Source organism: Narcine bancroftii, chromosome 2, assembly GCF_036971445.1.
Source record: "Narcine bancroftii isolate sNarBan1 chromosome 2, sNarBan1.hap1, whole genome shotgun sequence".
Lineage (NCBI taxonomy): Eukaryota > Metazoa > Chordata > Chondrichthyes > Torpediniformes > Narcinidae > Narcine > Narcine bancroftii.
The window spans coordinates 196967283-196988613 of NC_091470.1; the positions used below are offsets into that span (position 1 = coordinate 196967283).

General features: G+C 45.2%; 1 protein-coding gene across 1 annotated transcript in view; it reads right to left on the reverse strand.

The window, feature by feature from the left end:
* LOC138753051 (galactose-3-O-sulfotransferase 2-like) overlaps window positions 1-5231 on the reverse strand; it is a 30564-nt gene extending 25333 nt beyond the window's left edge. Inside the window, exons 1-2 of the mRNA XM_069915643.1 lie at window positions 4888-5231; window positions 1690-1806 (exon numbers count right to left, since the gene is read on the reverse strand). Coding sequence (XP_069771744.1) covers window positions 1690-1806; window positions 4888-5231 — 461 coding nt within the window. The remainder of the gene's footprint in view (window positions 1-1689; window positions 1807-4887) is intronic.
* Between the last annotated feature and the right edge of the window lie 16100 nt (window positions 5232-21331).

Genomic DNA, 21331 nt, shown 5'->3' on the forward strand with positions numbered 1-21331 from the left:
CGGGTTGGGGTTGGCTGTGGTCGGGTCGGGTTGGGGTTGGCTGTGGTCAGGTTGGGTTGGGGTTGGCTGTGGTCGGGTCGGGTTGGGATTGGCTGTGGTCAGGATGGGTGGGGTTGGCTGTGGTCAGGATGGGTGGGGTTGGCTGTGGTTAGATTGGGTTGTGTTTGACTGTGGTCGTGATTGGCTGTGGTCAGGACAGGTGGGATTGGCTTTGGTCAGGACAGGTGGGATTGGCTTTGGTCATCGGTTGGTATTGGCTGTGGTAAAGTCGGATTGGGATTGGCTGTGGTGAGGTCGGGTTGGGATTGGCTGTGGTGAGGTTGGGTTGGGATTGGCTTTGGTCATCGGTTGGTATTGGCTGTGGTCTGGACAGGTGGGATTGGCTTTGGTCATCGGTTGGTATTGGCTGTGGTAAAGTCAGGTTGGGATTGGCTGTGGTGAGGTTGGGTTGGAATTTGTTGTGGTCAGATCGGGTTGTGATTTGTGTGGTCAGATCATGTTGAGATTGAATGTGGCAGGTTGGATTAGTAGTGGTCAGTTCGGGTTGAGATCGGCTGTGGCCAGGTCGGGTTGGTTTTTGCTGTGGTCATGTCTGATTGGGTTTGCCTGTGATCAGGTTGGGTTGGGGTTGGCTGTGGTCAGTTCGTGATTGGTTTGGCTGTGGTCAGATTGTTTTGGGATTGACTGTGGTCAGATTGGGTTGTGGTTGGCTGTGGTTAGGTCGTGTTGGAATTGGCTGAAGCCACGTTGGGTTGGGGTTGACTGTGGTCAGGTCGGGTTGGGATTGGGAGTGGCTGTGGTCAGGTAGGGTTGGGATTGGCTGTGGTCAGGTCAGGTGGAATTGACTGTGGTCAGGTCGGGTTGGTATTTCTCTGATCAGGTTGCGTTGAGATTGAATGTGGCTGGTTGGATTGGTAGTGGTCAGTTCGGGTTGAGATTGGCTGTGGTCAGATTGTGTTGGGATTGACTGTGGTCAGGTCAGGTTGGCATTGGCTGTGGTCATGTCTGGTCAGGATGGGTGGGATTAGCTGTGGTCAGGTCGGGTTAGGGTTTGTGGTGATCAGGTCGCGTTGGGGTTGGCTGTGATCAGTTTCGGTTGGGATAGCCTGTGGGGAGGTCGGGTTGAGATTGGCTGTGGTCAGGTTGGGTTCGGATTGGCTGTTGTCAGTCGGGTTGGGATTGGCTGTGGTCAGATTGTGTTGGGATTGACTGTGGTCAGGTCAGGTTGGCATTGGCTGTGGTCATGTCTGGTCAGGATGGGTGGGATTAGCTGTGGTCAGGTCGGGTTAGGGTTTGTGGTGATCAGGTCGCGTTGGGGTTGGCTGTGATCAGTTTCGGTTGGGATAGCCTGTGGGGAGGTCGGGTTGAGATTGGCTGTGGTCAGGTTGGGTTCGGATTGGCTGTTGTCAGTCGGGTTGGGATTGGCTGTGGTCAAATTGGGTTGGGATTAGCTGTGCTCAGGTCGGGTTGGGATTGGCTGTGGGGAGGTCGAGTTGAGATTGGTTGAGGGGTGGATCAGAATGCACATGATTGGATTGGGATTGTCTGTGGTCAGCTCATTTTGGGATGGGGTGAACATGGAGCAAGATTGGGATATTCTTTCCTTCACCACATGAGGAGGGAGAAAAGGAAGCATAGATAGTGTTTGTATAAGGGACAGAATTAACAAGTTGCGGTAGTTCAACCTACCGGTTTCTCGTGGAGAGGTAGACCATCCTTGAGCAGAAACTGAGGCTGGTGACCATCGCAAAGGCTACTGCGACGTACCTGGCTGGCATTCTTGATAATTTATACAATTCCTGTGAGCTGAATTAAAGAGGCAAGTTGACGGTCATTATTTACCCTTTCTCCCATTGGGCTCAGACCGCTTCCAGCAAGGAAAGAATCCCTTAAGCCCATCCACTCCATGATGGCCTTCAACCAGCCATCTCCACTCATTCAACTCACCATCCATCACCGCTACCCCTTCCCCCCTACTGCACATCGTTGGGGGTTTGAAGGAGACCAGAATGCACGCAGGGGCTGGGGGAAATTTCACACAGTCACACACCGCGCACACACAGACCACAGACAGTAGCGTGACACCCCCCACACCCCCCCCCCCCCGCCCCACCCTCGTCAGGGTAATCCGCCAAAGCTGATGAATGAATTGGGAGAAACTGCTCATCAAACCGGTTCGAAATTCCAAGATTATTACTGTGCACCCGCGGCCAGTTACCACCGCTGTTCCAGCCAGGATCTCCCAACAGAGCACAGAAAAGAAAGAGAAAGAGAGAGGCACACCTGGCTTGATGCCAGGACAATCATCTCTCCCTCAATGTCTATACGACCGAAGAGCTGGGCGTCCAGAGCTGAGGATGGATCTCACTCCTCTGTCCCAATCAGGCAGCTTGAAGCTAATTGGTATAAATTACACTTGTGCCCTTTGCTCAGCATCAACGGATCTCTCTCCCTCCCTCTCCCTCTCTCTCACCCCTCCCACTCTCCCTCCCTCTCCCCGCTCCTTCTCTCTCCCCCTCTCCCACACTCTCTCTCTCCTTCTCCCTCTTTCTCTCATATCTCTCCCTCTCCCTCTCCCTCTCCCTAGCCACTTTCAGTTGCATTCTCCGCCAAGAATGTGCCTGCAGAAACGGTTGCAGCCCCGTGGAATGGTTGTCAGGTGGCAGCGCTGATAGTGCTGTGCTGTCCACCTGAAAGGGACAGCTGCAGGAGAGGTGCCTCGGAGCGCACTCCAGCTCCTGTCGGCGTGGGACGTCAGGGTAGGGGCGGCCGGCGCGGAACATCAGGGCAGGGGCAACGGAGAGTGGGACTGTCTGGTGTGGGGAATGGGGCTGTCAGGCGCGGGGATTTGGGTCGCCCACTGATTGTCATCAGCCTGCCCCCTAGCAACAGGCGGCTGCATCCAGGTGCCTCGATGCTGTACTCAGATGCGGAGAATATACCTCCCGGAGGAGGGTTGGTGAGTTCTCCTCCGAGCTGCATCAGGCTCTTTCAGGTGGTCTCCGGACAGCTGCTTTCAGGTAGAATATGCAGCTTTACATCGGGGTATTCTGGCCCTCCTCTCCCTCCCCCTTTCCCCCTCTCTTTCATCTCTCTCTCTCTCCCTCCCTCCCCCTTTCCCCCTCTCTTTCATCTCTCTCTCTCTCCCTCCCTCCCCTTCCCCCTCTCCTTCATCTCTCCCTCTCTCCCTCCCTCCCCCTTTCCCCCTCTCTTTCATCCCTCCCTCTCTCCCTCCCTCCCCCTTTCCCCTTCTCTTTCATCTCTCCCTCCCTCCCCCCTTTCCCCCTCTCTTTCATCTCTCCCTCCCTCCCCTTTCCCCCTCTCTTTCATCTCTCCCTCCCTCCCCTTTCCCCCTCTCTTTCATCTCTCCCTCCCTCCCCATTTCCCCCTCTCTTTCATCCCTCCCCCTTTCTCCTTTCATCCCTCCCTCCCTCCTATCCCTCCCTCCCTCCCATCCCTCCCTCCCTCCCATCCCTCCCTCCCATCCCTCCCTCCCTCCCTCCCTCCCTCCCTCCCTCCCTCCCTCCCTCCCTCCCTCCCTCCCTCCCTCCCTCCCTCCCTCCCTCCCTCCCTCCCTCCCTCCCTCCCTCCCTCTCTCTGGCGGATTCTCCGCGAAGAATTCGCCTGAAGAAGAGGAAGCGGCCCTTTGATTTGTCGTTCAGGTGTCAGCGCTAAAAGTGCAGCGCTGGCCACCTGAAGGGGCAGATGCACCGGGATGTGCATCTGAGAGCACTCCGGAGCCTGTCCCTTGAGCTGTCAAGTTAGGATGGCTGGCTGTCAGCTGGGACATCCAGCGCGGGCTATCAGCGCGGGGACATCCCCAGTGGAATGTCCCCACACTGATCGTTCTGCCCCCCCCCCCCCCCCCCGGCGGGGGAGAAGGGGGCTGGAGCAACCTGCGGGCATTCAGATGGCTGGGGAGCCTACTGTGCTGCGGCGATTATCCCTCTCGGAGGAGGGTTACAAAGTTCGCCTGGCAGGCACCTCCCGCGCATTCACGTGGCCTCCCGACAACCGCATATTACCAAAATATGCAGCTTTACAAGCGGGGCAATCTCTCTCTCTCTCTCTCACTCTCACTCTCATCCCCTCCCTCTTTCTCTCCCCTCTCCCTCTCTCTCTCATCCCCTCCCTCTTTCTCTCCCCTCTACCTCTCTCTCCCTCCCCTCTCCCTCTCACCCCCTCCCTCTCTCTCTCACCCCTCTCTCTTTCTCCCCCTCTTCTGCAACTCTGAAGTTGTGACCCTTTTACTGAAACTTCCACTGTCGGCACTTTCAGGCGGCATGTTTAGGCAATATGCGGCTGTTTTGAGACCACCTGAATGTGCAGGAGGTGCTCTTGAGGCGAGCTACGTAACCCTCCTCGGAGAGGGATAATCAGCTCAGCTCAGTGGCTACCCCAGCCACCTGAATGCAGCTGGCTGAAAGCGCATGTTAAAGGGTCAGGCTACACTGGGCAGGAGCCGGAGTGTGCTCAGAGCCGCATCCTCTGCAGCTCTGTTGCGCCAGCGTTGTGCTTTAAACGTTGCCACCTGAACGGCAATTTAAAGGGCCGCTTCTGCTTCTTCAGGCGCACCTGAAAAAGCCTGTTGAGATACCGACTGCGCTGCTCGCGAAACAGTCGGCATTTCTGAGACGTGGAGACGGGATGCGCCTCACGGTGTTTCCAGCGCCAGCCGCCCTGATTCGAAAGGCTCTACCCCGTGTCTGCCTGGGTTTTCCCCCGGGAGGTGGGCGGTCCCGCTTCCTCCCACCATTCAAAAGTGTACCGGGCCGGGAGGAAGGGGGGCAGATGCAGGTTAATTAGATGTAAATTGGGCAGCACGGCTTGGTGGGCCGAATGGCACCATGTTGTAGGTCTATTTTTTTTTAATAAACTTGAACTCACCCAGTCATTTTCTCCTGAGAAAAGACGCTGGAATCCGGAGAATCACCTGGGGGCGTCAGAGAGAGAGAAAGGGATCGGGCTCCCAGCCTTTCCCCGCCCAGCAATCGCGCCCCAGCCCAGTTCTGCCCGGCGCTGGGTCTGAACGCACGGTAAATGAGGATCCGGCGGCGAGGGCGGAGTGAATCCCGTTCCTTTAACGAATCGCCAAACCCTTGGCAGAGGACCAGATTGAGGTTCGGGAGTGGAAGGTGCGGCCCTGAGTCACTTCGGGCAGAGCTTCGGACTTTCAGAGGGTGAATCCCAACGCAGGGGTGTGAGGGTGAAGGCGTGGAGCCCACCCTCATCTCTCCCCCCCTCTTCCACCACCACCCCCCCCCCCCTTGAGCGACATCAACCCCTTTGGTTTTGGCCACTGTGCGCAATTCTGGGGAAGGGGGGGGGCAGAAGTTTCCCGCACCTGGATGCTGATGGGGGGGTGGGGGGGGGGTGGGGGGAGGTGGGGAGGGCTTGATCGCAGGCGAGAGCATCAGAGGGGAGACCTGAATGCGGGGTGGGGGCGAGTTTATTAAATGACGAGGCGGCACCGATCGGGGAAAGGTGGACTTAAGAACGGGGGCGCGGAGAGCGCGAAGCAGTCCGCCGAGGGCAATTAGACCGCCAGCCGCAAGTGCGCGCGTCCTTTCCAGTGACCTGCGTGAAATCCACCCACCCCCTCCCCTCCCGGCTCCAGATCCACCTTCAAAATTCGTGGGGGGTTGTTGTTGCATCTGGTGGGGGGGGTCAGAATTCGGCCGCCCCCATGGACCGAGCGTAAAAGGAAAAAAGGAATAGGAGTGTGTTCCCAGGATGGGCGGGGGGCTCTGACCGGTTCAAAAAGTAAAGGAGCGCGGAGTTTTCGTCTTGTAGGTCTGTCTGAACGTGTCCGCTGGGCTGGCGAGTGATGGTTTTGTTCCTGTAACTCACGACAGGGATATGTTTCTTACTATCTGCTGAAACACTGCCCCAAAATGTTTGCCCCCCACCCCCCGGTGGTGTCACACCCCGCCTGGTGATTTAGGTTTGAAATTAACCTTAATTTCCCAACTCTGCAAAAATCCAACTTGGGTATCGTTAACGAGGCAGCCTCTGCCCGGTCTCTGCTCACCACTGACGGCAACCAGAGGAACGTCGGCTTGTCCAAAATCACTATTCTATTCTGGCCAATCTATTGTCCATGCTGATGCCCCCCCTCCCCGTCCCTTGCTGTGCCCTCCCTCCTTTATCCACCTATTGCCTCCAGCCTGTGGGACCTACCTTCCCCTCCCCCCACCACCACCAAATTTTTCGGGTGCCTGCCGACATTTTGTCCACACCCTGATGAGGGGCTCAAGCCTAAAACGTTGGTGGTGTCTCTCTATCTCTGCGACATAACGTTCATGAGTTTCTCCAGCCTTGTGGTTTTGACTTTTTATCTCACACAGACAAAAATGACCAAAGGAGAACTCCTCTCAAAACATCCCTTTACTGGTAATAATTGTTTTGTTATCAACCACACAAGTACAAATGTACCAATATTCTTGCTGCAGTCACACACAGTAGGTACTTCATTTCAAAAAATAACTCCAACAATATACCTGAAATTACCAAACGCAAAGATGCAATGACAATAAGGCCTGGATCATAAATATCCAGAAGCCATTTCCCATTGGCATCCCAATGAATCAGCCGGGCAGCATCCTGGGAGAGGAAGCCCTTTGTGCCATTTCCACTGAGCCGCCCTTAACTGGGACACCAACTGCTTTTCTCCCTGAACACAGCTCATCCCCGGGGATCGGGGCTGTCTGACCTTCAGCCAGAAATGGGGGACTTCCTGCTGCCCCATTTCCACTGGCTTTACCAGCACGCCAGCATCGGCAAATGTCAGGGACGTTAGGAGGGGGTTAAGCCCCGGCACGAAACGGTGTCACTTGACGCCGGTGTTGGGACAGTGTCCCTTTCCCACTGGACCCTGTCAGTAAATTCCCGATTAATCCCTGGGACAGGCTGCCAGTGGGAAAAGGGTTACAGGGCAAGAAAAACATGGCATTTTATGATCTTTCTGGGTTGTTAGAAAGGTCATTTGAAGGCATTTCGCTTTCAACAGCCACAATGACGGCAGAGGATTTGCCACCTTTTTTCTTGCCACAATGACGATCAACAAAGATTTTGCTTCCTGAACATTTCTGGGTTTTCAAGTCAACTTTATCGTCATCTGATTGTACAACCCGACAAGACAACATTCTCAGGTTCTCAGGGCAAAACACACAGACACACAACCAGACACATATGCAGATTAAGTATTATAGCTATAAAAATAAATAAATATTGTTTTGTACAAATGAGAGTCTCGGACGGTGAGTGTGAGCAGTTCCTTTGGTTTCCACTGGAAGAAGCTGTTCCTCAACCTGGTGGTGCTGGCTCTGATCCTCCTGTATCTCTTCCCGGACGGGAGCAGCTGAAAGATCTCCTATTGTTTTCATCCAGGCTAGTTCTCCTCGGGACTTTGCCCAAAGTTGTAGATGCCATGTTCTAGTGAGGTTAGAAGTGAGAGGACCAGGTAACTCAATACGTAGATAAGGGCCTGGGTCCAGGAGGGAGGTCTTCAGTATCCTGGATCACTGGGTTCTCTTGCAGGGAAGGTTGGACCGACACCAGCCAGACGGTGAACTCCAGGGGACCAATATCCAGGGGAGTCTAAACTAAATTGGCAGGGGGAATGGGAGCCACAATGCCAGTGGAGATAGAGGAGTCAAGAAGGTAAAAGATGACATAAAAAATACATGTAACATTAGAAGTGAAAGGGTTGTATGGGGTGAAAGTCTTCATCGGTGCATCTTTCAATGCAAGAAGGTATTGCAGGAAAGGCAGATGAGCCTAGAGCATGGATTGGCACGTGGAATTATGACATTGTGGCCATCAGTGGTTGCAGGAGGGGCAGGACTGGCGGCTCTATTTTGCAGGCTTCCATTGTGTCCATATAACCATATAACCACTTACAGCACAGAACAGGTCAGTTCGGCCCTACTAGTCCATGCCGTAGCAAATCCCCACCCTCCTAATCCCATTGACCAGCACCCGGTCCATACCCCTCTAGTCCCCTCCTATCCATGTAACGATCCAGTCTTTCCTTAAATGTAACCAATGATCCCGCCTCGACCACGTCTGCCGGAAGCTCATTCCACATCCCCACCACCCTCTGCGTAAAGAAATTTCCCCTCATGTTCCCCTTACAATTTTCCCTCTTCAATCTTAAACCATGTCCTCTAGTTTGAATCTCCCCCTTTCTTAATTGAAAAAGCCTATCCACATTTACTCTCTCTGTCCCTTTTAAAATCTTAAACACCTTTATCAAGTCCCCTCTCAATCTTCTACGCTCCAGAGAAAAAAGCTCCAGTCTGCACAACCTTTCCCTGTAACTCAGACCCTGAAATCCTGTCAACATTCTCGTGAACCTTCTCTGCACTCTCTCTATTTTGTTTATATCTTTCCTATAATTTGGTGACCAAAACTGTACACAGTACTCCAAATTTGGCCTCACCAATGCCTTGTATAATTTCATCATAACCTCCCTACTCTTGAATTCAATACTCTGATTTTTTATTTTTTTTTTTAATTTTTTTAATACTCCGATTTATGAAGGCCAATATTCCAAATGCCTTCTTCACCACACCATCTACCTGAGTATCAGCCTTGAGGGTACTATTTACCATAACTCCTAAATCCCTTTGTTGCTCTGCACTCCTCAATTGTCTACCATTCAATGTATATGACCTATTTAAATTTGCCTTTCCAAAATGCAGCACCTCACATTTATCTGTATTAAATTCCATCAGCCATTTCTCAGCCCACACCTACAGCCTTCCTAAATCACCTTTTAATCTACAGTAATCTACCTCACTGTCCACAACACCACCAATCTTTGTGTCATCCGCAAACTTGCTTATCCAATTTTCTACCCCTACATCCAGATCGTTAATATATATAACAAATAATAGTGGACCCAGGACCGAACCCTGAGGAACTCCACTAGTCACCGGCCTCCAATTGGACAAACAATTTTCTACCACTACTCTCTGACACCTTCCATCCAACCACTGCTGAATCCATTTCACTACCTCCTTATTTATACCTAATGCCTCCACCTTTTTTCCTAACCTCCTGTGGGGAACTTTGTCAAAAGCTTTATTAAAGTCCAAATAGACAACATCCACAGCTTTCCCTTCATCAACCTTTTTTGTAACCCCCTCGAAGAACTCAATCAGGTTTGTCAAGCATGATCTACCCCTGAAAAAACCATGCTGATTACTCCCTATCAATCCTTGTACCTCCAAAAATTTGTAAATAGCATCCCTCAGAACACTTTCCATCAACTTGCCCACCACAGACGTCAGACTTACAGGCCTATAATTCCCAGGTTTGCATTTGGACCCTTTCTGAAACAGAGGAACCACATGCGCCACCCTCCAATCCTTTGGTACCACCCCCGTGGCCAGTGACATCCTAAATATCTCTGTTAATGGCCCCACTAACTGTCCACTAGCCTCCCTGAGTGTCCTAGGGAATATTTTGTCTGGTCCGGGAGATTTATCCACCTTTATCTTTTTTAACACAGCCATCACTACCTCCTCGGTTATCCTTATATGCTTCATGACCTCCCCACTATTTTTCTTTCCTTCAACTGGTTCAACATTTTTTTCCCTAGTGAATACCGAGGCAAAGAAATCATTCAAAATTTCCCCCATTTCCTCAGACTTCTCAGCCTACCCTCGCTATCTACAAGGGGTCCAATTTTATCTCTCACTAATCTTTTACTTTTAATGTACTTATAGAAACCCTTTGGATTTATTTCTACTCTGTCAGCCAAAGCCTCTTCATGCGTTTTTTTGGCCTTTCTAATTTCTTTCTTAATATTCCTTCTACACTCCTTGTAGTCCTCCTTCAATTTCTCAGCTCCCTGCTCTTTATACCTCTTGTACACCTCCCTTTTTCTCCTAACCAAATTTCCAATATTCCTTGAAAAACCAAGCCTCCCTATGACTTCCAGCCTTTCCTTTGATCCAGACTGGGACATAACTACTCTGTACCCTCAAAATTTCTTTTTTGAATATCCTCCATTTTTCATTAACATCCTTACCTGAAAATATCCTGTCCCACTCAATACTCCCCAAATCTCTTCTTATTCCTACGAAATTTGCTCTTTTCCAATCCAGAACCTTAACTTTAGGCCTCTCTTTGCTCTTCCTTAAAACTACCCTAAAACTAACAGAATTATGGTCACTAGACCCAATTGGTTCTCCAACATTAATGTCCGCTACCTGACCTAGCTCGTTCCCTAACAGGAGATACTGGATCTCCAGTATCTCAGGATGGTGTAATACTGGGAGTCGGTTCTTCTACTAACTGATTTAGAAAACAATCCTGAACACATTTAACGAACTCCAGCCCATCCAGCCCTCTAACCGTATGGGTATCCCAATCAATGTGTGGGAAGTTAAAATCTCCCATGATCACTACCCTATGATTTTTACACATATACGTTATCTCCCTACAAATTTGTTTCTCTAATTCCCTTGGCCCATTTGGTGGTCTGTAATACACCCCTATTAGCACCCTCTTGCCTCCTCCACCCCTCAATTCCACCCAAACAGCCTCACTGGTCGATCCGTCCATACCATCCTGCCACCTCACGGCAGTAATGTCCTCCCTAACAAGCAGAGCAACTTCTCCTTTTTTTACCCCCTGATCTATCACATCTAAAACAAATGTATCCCGGAACATTAAGTTGCCAGTCCTGCCCCTCCTGTAGCCAGGTCTCACTAATTGCCACAATATCGTGACCCCAAGAATCTATCCATGCTCTCAGCTCATCTACCTTGTTCACTATGCTTCTTGCATTATATGCATCTCAGAGAATGACCTTCACATATATTCTCTTTTTTACTTTCTACCCTAATCTCCATCCTAGTTTTCTTATCTTTTTTATTCCTAGCTATGTGGCCATACTCCCTGGATACTGCTCTCACCCTCTGTTCCCCACCCCCCTGCCAAACTAGTTTAAACCTACCCCCACAGCACTAGCAAATCTACTTGCCAGCACATTGGTCCCCCTCCAGTTCAAGTGGAGTCCATCCCTCTTGTACAGGTCCGACCTTCCCCAGAAGGTCAGATGTGATGGAGTGGGGTGGTGGGGAAGGGGGGAGATGAAAGGGGGAGGAGTGGCATTGTTCATCAGGTAAAATGCTCAGGCAGGACAGACCACAGGCCTCATCGACTGAGGCCATATGGGTGGAGCTGAGGAATGGGGAAGGTACCACACTCATGGGGTTGTATCATAGACCGCCCAATAGTCAACGAGAATTGCAGGGGCAAATCTGTAGAGAGATAGCAAACAGCTGCAGGAAACAGGTAGATTTTAACTTCTCACATATTGACTGGGATTCCTATATTGTAAAAGGGGCTGGATGGCTTGGGGTTTGTCACATGTGTTCAGGAAAATTTTCTAAATCAATATATAGAGGTATCAACTAGAGAGAGCGCAATTCTGAATCTCCTATTAGGGATCGAGACAGGACAGGTGACAGAAGTATGTATAGGGGAACATTTGGATCAAAATGCCATTAGTTTCAAGTTAATTATGGAGAAGGATAGGTCTGGGCCTCGAGTTGTTATTCTCAGTTGGAGAAAGGACCAAATTTTGAGGAAATAAGAAAGGATCTTGAATGCGTGAATTGGGATAAGTTGTTTGTCAGCAAGGATGTGCAAGGTAAGTAGAGGACCTTTAAAAGGTGACATTTGGAAAAAACAGAGTTTGTATGTTCCTGACAGGATTAAAGGCAAAGTTAACAGGCACAGGGAATACTGGTTTTCGAGAGATATTGGGGATCTGGTTCAGAAGGTGTAGAACAGGTGGAGGCAACACGGAGCAAATGAGTTACTTGAGGAGGATAAAAAATGCAGGAGAAACCTTAAGAAAGAAATCAGGAAGGCTGAAAGAAGACATGAGATTGCTTTGGCAGACAGTGTGAAGGAAATTCCTAAGGGTTTCTACAGGTATATTAAGAGCAAAAGGAAAGTAAGGGACAAAATGGGTCCCCTTGAAGATCAGAGCGGTTGGCTTTGTACAGAGCCAAAAGAGATGGGGGAGATCTTAAATTTTTTTTCATCAGTATTCACTCAGGAAACGGGCACAGGGTCGTGGGAAGTAAGGTAAACAAGCAGTGGGTCCTGGAACCTACAGAGATTAAAGAGGAGGAAGTGTTTGCTGTCTTAAAGCAAATAAGGGTGGATAAATCCCCAGGGCCTGACAAAGATATTCCCTTGTTCTTGAAGGAAGCTGGTGTAGAATTTGCAGGGTATCTGTCAGAAATATTTAAAATGTCTTTAAATAAAGGCTCGAAAGGTAACCCTGGAAATTATAGGCCGGTGAGTCTGATGTCAGTTGTAGGTAAATTATCGGAAGGTATTCTAAGAGATCAGACATCAAAGTATTTGGATAGACAGGGACTGATTAGGGACAGTCAACATGGCTTTGGGCGTGGTAGATCGTGTTTAACCAAACTTAGAGTTTTTCGAGGAGGTTACCAGGAATGTTGATGAAGGAAAGGCTGTGGATGTTGTCTACATGGACTTTAGTGAGGCCTTTGACCAGGTCCCACATGGGAGGTTAGTCAGGAAGGTTCAGGTGCTCGGTATTCATGGTGAAATAGTGAACTGGATTCGACAATGGCAGGCTGGGAGAAGCCAGAGAGTGGTGGTGGATGACTGCTTCTCAGACTGGAGGCCTGTGACTAGTGGTGGGCCTCAGGGACTGGTGCTGGGACAATTGTTGTTTTTCCTCTCTATCAAGGATCTGGATGATCATGTGTTGAATTGGATCAGCAAGGTTGCAGATGACACTAAGATTGGAGGCATTCTGACAGAATATAGATATGTTTTGGGGAGATAAATTGGGGCAGGTATTGTTAGTGTAGGCCACATACAAACACTGTAAAACAGATCTCATTTGAAATACTGGAGCTCTGCTATTGCTAGACATATCGACCCCACAGCCTTTGCAAGAGCTTTGGAGAGTGCCCAACACTAATGGATTGTTGTTTACAAAAGGCAACAGGTGAAAGAACTTGTCAGAGCCACAGGCTGTTGGGAGCGGAACTTGCTGTTCTAAGAGGGTCATGTAGTTTTGCAAGCAGAGAGAGTCAGACAGGCTTTCTCTCAGGGAGCAAGAGAGAGAGAGAGAGAGAGAGAGAGAGACACACACACACAGAGATCACTTCTACAGTGTTACAGCCAGTAACAGCAGCTGGGACGGGAACAGGACAGACTGGCCTAGGCCTGCACAAGGTACCAGAGGACTATGGGGAACTTTCTGGGTATAAGATAAATTGGGATAAGAACGAGGTGATGCCACTCACTGAGGGTAATTATAATCAATTTAAAGGAATTAGTAGTTTAAAGTGGCCACAGAAGGGGATCAAATGCCTAGGAGTTAATACAGGGACACAATCCTTTATCCAGAACCCTTGGGGGACAGTGTGTTCCAAACTTTGGATTTTTCCCCATTCCAGAACAAAAGCCAGCTGCCCCAGATTTAAGGCCACCCGAATTGTGCTGCCTTCCAGTCGCACTGCCAGCTCTCTCCCCCCCCAGCCCGAGTCGCGCTGTGTCTCCCCCCGCCTGAGTTAAGCTGCCGTCTCTCCTCCCCCCACCCTCCTGAGATGCGCTGCTGTCTCTCCCCCACCCTGCCTGAGACACACTGATGTCTCTCCTCACCACTGCCCACCTGAGTCGCGCTGCCATCTCTCTCCCCTGCCCGAGTCACCCTGCCATCTCTCCCCCCCTGCGCTTGCCTGAGTCTCGCTGCTGTCTCTCCTCCCTTCGCCCACCCCCAAGTTGCACTGCCATCTCTCTCTACCCCCACCCCACCCCACCCAACCTAGTAACGCTGCTCTCTCTCTTTCTCTCTCTCTCTTTCTGGTACCAGCACCAGGAAAAAATGTCAGTTTTTGGAGCTTTCTGGATTTTAGCTGTCCAGATAAAGGATTGTGTACCTGTATTGACAGTGACTTGAAGTATTTATACATTAAATTACACCCCCTTGCTGGGAAGAGTCAAGGAGGACTTAAGGAGGTGGATGCCCCCGCTTATCACTCTGGTGGGCAGGGTTAACTTCATCAAAATGAATGTGTTGCCAAGATTCTAATAACTTTTCCAAACATTGCCTGTGCCATTGCCCAAGGTTTCTTCAAACAGTTCTCACATATGGTTAGGAGGTTTCTTTGGAATGGTATGGTACCAAGGATCTCTATGGAAAAATTAACATGGGACTATAGTCTAGGTGGATTGAGATTGCCGGACTTCAAAAGATATTATTGGGCAGCTCAGCTGAAAATGGGAGGCGATGTACCATCCTGGGCACAAATTGATCTGCACCTGGTGGGCGAGAAGATAGCAGAGGATTTTATTCATAAATGGGACATAAAATGGGTTTTTTTTTAAATTTTTTATTTTTCACACCATAAATCACATTAACCATGGTACACACTTTTTCCTTTTCACACATATACAGTGCCATTTTCTCCCCCCCTCCCTCCTCCCAACCCACCCTCCCCACCACCCCCCCCCTCCCATCCATTTAAGGTATACAATCTAGGATACATTTAACCAGTCAGACAATGTGGTCACTCAACAAAAATATACCAGAAATTCTACTGAGTCCATTCTTTTCATTTCCTTCTCCTTCCATCAACTTAGGTAATGATTGTCCCCGGTAGGTTTTCGCTATTGTATTTAATGTAAGGCTCCCATATTTGTTTGAATATTTCAATATTATTTCTTAAACTATATGTTATTTTTTCTAATGGAATACATTTATTCATTTCTATATACCATTGTTGTATTTTCAAATTATCTTCCGATTTCCAGGTTGACATAATACATTTTTTTGCTACGGCTAGAGCTATCTTAACAAATCTTTTTTGTGCACCATCCAAATCAATTCCAAATTCTTTGTTTTTTATGTTACTTAGGAGGAAGATCTCTGGATTTTTTGGTATATTGTTTTCTGTAATTTTGTTTAATATCTGGTTTAGATCTTCCCAAAATTGTCCAGATTGCATGAATTGTTGTTCCCATTTCTTTTTTACATCGAAAACATCTATCAGATACTGTTGGGTCCCATTTATTTAACTTTTGAGGTGTAATGTATAGCCTGTGTATCCAGTTATATTGTATCATACGTAACCTCGTATTTATTATATTTCTCATCGTTCCAGAACATAACTTCTCCCATGTTTCCTTTTTTATCTTTATATTTAAATCTTGTTCCCATTTTTGTTTAGTTTTACCATTTGTTTCCTCATTCTCCTTTTCTTGCAGTTTAATATACATATTTGTTATAAATCTTTTGATTATCATTGTATCTGTAATCACATATTCAAAGTTACTTGCCTCTGGCAAACTCAAACTGCTTCCTAATTTATCCTTCAAGTAGGATCTCAATTGGTAATATGCCAGCGCTGTATCTTGAGTTATATTGTACTTATCTTTCATTTGTTCAAAGGATAAGAATCTATTTCCTGAAAAACAATTTTCTATTCTTTTAATCCCTTTTTTTTTCCCATTCTCTAAAGGAAAGGTTATCTATTGTAAAAGGGAGTAACTTGTTTTGCATCAATATTAGTTTTGGTAATTGATAATTTGTTTTATTTCTTTCTACATGAATCTTCTTCCAAATATTGAGGAGATGATGTAATACTGGAGAACTTCTATGTTGTACCAATTTTTCATCCCATTTATATAATATGTGTTCAGGTATCTTTTCCCCTATTTTATCTAATTCTAATCTCATCCAATCTGGCTTTTCCCTTGTTTGATAAAAATCTGATAGGTATCTTAATTGTGCGGCTCTATAATAATTTTTAAAGTTTGGCAGTTGTAAGCCTCCTTGTTTATACCATTCTGTTAATTTATCTAGTGCTATCCTCGGTTTCCCCCCTCTTCATAAAAATTTCCTTCTTATTTTCTTCAACTCCTTGAAGAATTTCTCTGTCAGTTGTATTGGCAATGCCTGAAATAAGTATAATATCCTTGGAAAAATGTTCATTTTAATACAGTTTATCCTTCCTATTAGTGTTAGTGGTAAATCTTTCCAATGCTCTAAATCGTCCTGTAATTTTTTCATTAGTGGATAATAATTGAGTTTATATAGTTGGCCGAGATTTTTGTTTATTTGTACACCTAGGTATCTTATTGCTTGCATTTGCCATCTAAATGGTGATTCCTTCTTAAATTTTGAGAAATCCGCATTATTCATAGGCATTGCTTCACTTTTATTTACGTTTATCTTGTAACCCGACACTTCTCCATATTCCTTCAATTTCTTATATAATTCTTTTATTGATAGTTCTGGTTCTGTTAAGTACACTATAACATCATCCGCAAATAAACTGATTTTATATTCCTTGTCTTTTATTTTTATTCCTTTTATATTATTATCTATTCTTATTAATTCTGCAAGTGGTTCTATAGCTAACACAAACAATAAAGGTGATAGTGGGCATCCCTGCCGTGTTGACCTGCTTAAGTTAAATTGCTTTGATACATGTCAATTTACTGTCATTTTCGCTAACGGTCCCTTATATAATGCTTTAATCCAATTAATATACTTCTCCGGTAAACTGAATTTTTGCAATACTTTGAATAAATAAGTCCATTCTACTCTGTCAAAGGCCTTCTCTGCGTCTAAAGCAACTGCTACTGTAGGTGCTTTATTTCCTTCTACTGCATGAATTAAGTTAATAAATTTACAAATATTGTCTGTTGTGCGTCTTTTTTTGATAAATCCAGTTTGGTCTAAATTTACCATTTTCGGTACATGCTCTGCTAATCTGTTTGCTAATAGTTTAGCTATTATCTTATAATCTGCGTTATGTAAAGATATTGGTCTATATGACGCTGGTGAGAGTGGATCTTTCCCTTGCTTTAGTATTACTGTAATTATTTCTGTTTTACATGAATCTGGTAAGCTTTGTATTTCATCAATCTGGTTGATTACTTCCAGGAGGGGCGGAATTAATAAGTCTTTAAATGTTTTGTAGAATTCTGTTGGGAATCCATCCTCTCCTGGTGTCTTATTATTTGGTAATTTTTTTATTATCTCTTGTATTTCTACTATTCCAAATGGCTCTGTTAATTTATTTTGTTCCTCTATTTGTAGTTTTGGTAGTTCAATTTTAGTCAGAAATTCATCTATTTTCCCTTCTTTCCCTTCGTTTTCAGTTCGGTATAATTGTTCATAGAATTCTCTAAAGTTTTCCTTAATTTCTTTTGGATTATATGTAATTTGTTTGTCCTTTTTCCTTGATGCCAATACCATTTTCTTAGCTTGTTCTGTTTTTAGCTGCCATGCTAGGATTTTGTGTGTTTTTTCACCTAGTTCATAATATTTCTGTTTTGTCTTCATTATATTTTTCTCCACCTTATATGTTTGTAGTGTTTCATATTTTATTTTTTTATCTGCCAATTCTCTTCTTTTAGTAATATCTTCCTTCATTACTAATTCTTTTTCTATATTTACTATTTCCCTTTCCAACTGCTCTGTTTCCTGATTATAGTCCTTCTTCATCTTGGTTACATAACTTATTATTTGCCCTCTAATGAATGCTTTCATTGCATCCCATAGTATAAACTTATCTTCCACTGATTCTGTATTTATTTCAAAATACATTTTAATTTGTTTTTCAATAAATTCTCTAAAATCCTGCCTTTTAAGTAACATGGGGTTTAATCTCCATCTATACATTCTTGGAGGGATGTCCTCTAACTTTACTGTCAATATTAAGGGTGAATGGTCCGATAGTATTCTAGCTTTATATTCTGTTTTTTTTACTCTATCTTGCATATGAGCTGATAACAAAAATAGGTCTATTCTTGAGTATGTTTTATGTCTAGCCGAGTAATACGAATATTCCTTTTCCTTTGGGTGTTGTTTCCTCCATATATCCAAAAGTTGCATTTGTTCCATCGATTTAATTATAAATTTGGTTACTTTGTTCTTTCTGTTAATTTTTTTCCCAGTTTTGTCCATATTTGAATCCAAATTCAGGTTGAAATCCCCTCCTATTAATATGTTCCCTTGCGTATCTGCTATCTTCAAAAAGATATCTTGCATGAACTTTTGATCTTCTTCGTTAGGTGAATATACATTGAGTAGATTCCAAAACTCCGAATATATCTGACATTTTATCATTACATATCTCCCTGCTGGATCTATTATTTCCTCTTCTATTTTAAATGGCACATTTTTACTAATTAATATAACTACTCCTCTTGCTTTTGAATTATACGATGCTGCTGTTACGTGTCCTACCCAATCTCTCTTTAATTTCTTGTGCTCCAATTCAGTTAAATGTGTTTCTTGCACAAATGCTATATCAATTTTTTCTTTTTTCAGTAAATTTAGCAGTTTCTTCCTTTTAATTTGGTTATGTATTCCATTAATATTTAAAGTCATATAGTTCAACGTAGCCATTTTATACTTTGTTTATCTTCCCTTTCCGTTTCTCCATCATTACTTTTCCTTCTTATCCATTTCTGTTTTCTTGTTTTGAATCCTTTATAAGACAACATTACTAAAACATCAAACATTTTCCTTATTCTCCTATTTAAAACTTCTTTAGCCCCAATCCCCCCTTCCCCTTCTGAGTTGTCCTTTATCCCTTGTTGGACAGCCACATCTCCCCTCTCCATTTGGATTTGCGAATTCACTCGCAAGCGTCAGCTGATTTTGCAGTGTCCGTAATACCCCCCCACCCAGCCCCCCCCAGAAAAGATTTTGCTTTTCATATGTGACAAAGGTCACTCTTTTAATTCCCTCCTTATTCCCTCTATTCCTTTTCCTTCCCTTATTAATTCTTGTCTATACTATCTATATTTCCCTTTAAATACGGATACATTCATGTATGCACATTATACATATACACACACATATACCTCGTTACCCACATACATATAAATCGTGGTCATTTTTACTCTTATTACATGTCTTCATCTCTCTGTTTGTTTTGTAGTTGTTCTGCAAATTTCCTTGCTTCCTCTGGATCCGAGAATAGTTTTTTTTTCCATAAGATCGTTTTCGATGTTTTGAACTCTTTCCTCCTCTTCAGGAGTTCAAAACTTATGTCTTTTTAGTTTGCAGTCTTTTGTACTCTCGTTACACGTCTTCATCTCTCAGTCTATTTTGTAATTGTTCTGCAAATTTTTGTGCTTCCTCTGGATCCGAGAATAGTCTGTTTTGTTGTCCTGGAATAAATATTTTCAATACCGCTGGATGCTTTAGTATAAATTTATACCCTTTCTTCCATAAAATCGCCTTTGCTGTATTGAACTCCTTTCTCTTCTTCAGGAGTTCAAAACTTATATCTGGATAAATGAAGATTTTTTGCCCTTTGTACTCCAGTGGCTTATTGTCCTCTCTTACTTTTTCCATTGTTTTCTCCAGTACCTTTTCTCTTGTAGTATATCTTAGGAATTTTACTAAAACAGATCTTGGCTTTTGTTGTGATTGTGGTTTAAAGGCCAATGCTCTATGTGCCCTTTCTATTTCCATTTCTTGCTGTAGTTCTGGACATCCTAGGATCCTAGGGATCCAATCTTTTATAAACTCTCTCATATTCTTGCCTTCTTCATCTTCCTTAAGGCCCACTATCTTTATGTTATTTCTTCTGTTATAATTTTCCATTATATCTATTTTCTGAGCTAACAGTTCTTGTGTCTCTTTAACTTTTTTATTAGATTCCTCTAATTTCTTTTTTAAGTCCTCTACCTCCATTTCTACTGCTGCTTCTCGTTCTTGCACCTTGTCCATTCTTTTTCCCATTTCTGATAAGGTCATATCTATTTTATTCATTTTCTCTTCTGTATTGTTTATTCTTCTTCTTAAATCATTAAATTCTTGCGCTTGCCATTCTTTAAATGACTCCATGTATTCTTTAATAAGAGAAAGTAAATCCTTTATCTTGCCTTTCCCTTCTTCTTCTATTTCACTGTACTCTTCCTCTTCCTCTTCTTCTTCCTCTGGGTTGGCCATCTGTTGTTTCTTTGTTGCCCTTTTCTTCTCTTCTTTCTTGTTTTTGTTGTCTTCTATGTTCTCCTCTTGCTGCAGGTGTTCTGCAGCTGTTGTTGCCGGCTGTGGAGATCGACTCCCCAGCTGGTCACCCCTCTCGTCGGTGTGTTTTTTTTCATGCGCATCGCGCATGCGCGACTCCTCGCACATGCGCGGTTGTGCACTTTTACTCGGCTCAGCGAGCCATTTTTGTAGTCCATATTCTACCGACCTGAGGGAGTGGGTTTCTCTCTCCACCGCTGGCCTCTTCAAACAGGTAAGGCCTTTTCCTTCATCTTCCGTTGTCTTCTCTTCCTCTCTTCTTACCGTTGGTTTCGACTTTTCTTTTTTCATCGCCATCTTCTTTCCACCTTTATATTCACTTTGATTTTTATTTCTGTGCCTTTGTGTTTTGCTTTGTTTTTTCTGACTTTTCTGGAGAGGGCTGGAGTTCACCGTCCGGCCACTACTCCATCACTTGACTCCTCTCGACATTAAATGGTTGACAGGGAAGAAATGAAGCCCCATATTAAAATGTGATTAGTATCTGGGCCAAAATCAACCAGTATTTGGATATTAAAGAAGGATTGTCCCAAAAATGCCCTGGACTCTGAATAAATTAATACCACTGTCAGTGGGTAGCAGGATTCTGGACATCTGGCTCCATAATGGAGTCAGATATATAGAGGACTGTTATAAGCAAGGGCAATTAATGTTGGTTGAACAGATTAAAAATAAATATGATTTATCTTCAAATAAGGTATTTTCTATGGGATGTGTTAGGTTCAGGTATGGTCCTACCTCATTGCAGCAGCATCCAGGCCCTGATTCAAAGGGGGATCGGCAAGAAATTTATTTCAGCAATGTTCCAGTCAGAGGGACCCAAACTGGGCCTTCATAGGATGAGAGAACGATGGGAGTCGGACTTGGGTATTACGATTGAAGAGAGGTACTGGTCCGACCTGTGCCGGGAATGTATGACAATGGTCATTAACTTTTTGCACCAGTTGTACATAATGCCACAGAAAATCAACAGATCAAAACCAGAACTCTCGGACAAATGCTTCAGGTGTGGTGTTGCAGCCGGTACGTTTGTACATGCAACCTGGTCGTGTGCCAAGGTGAGGCCCTTTTGGATGGATCTAGGCCAAGTCCTGGAAAAAAATTATAGGTAAACTGTTCCCTCAGGATCTGGAGTTGTTCCTGCTGGGGAATATAATGGACATAAGGCTTACAATGAAGCTGTCCAAATTTTGAATCCAATTTGTGTTAATCGGATCGGCAGAGGACAGGAAATGCATTGCGGTGACCTGGAAGTCCAACTCT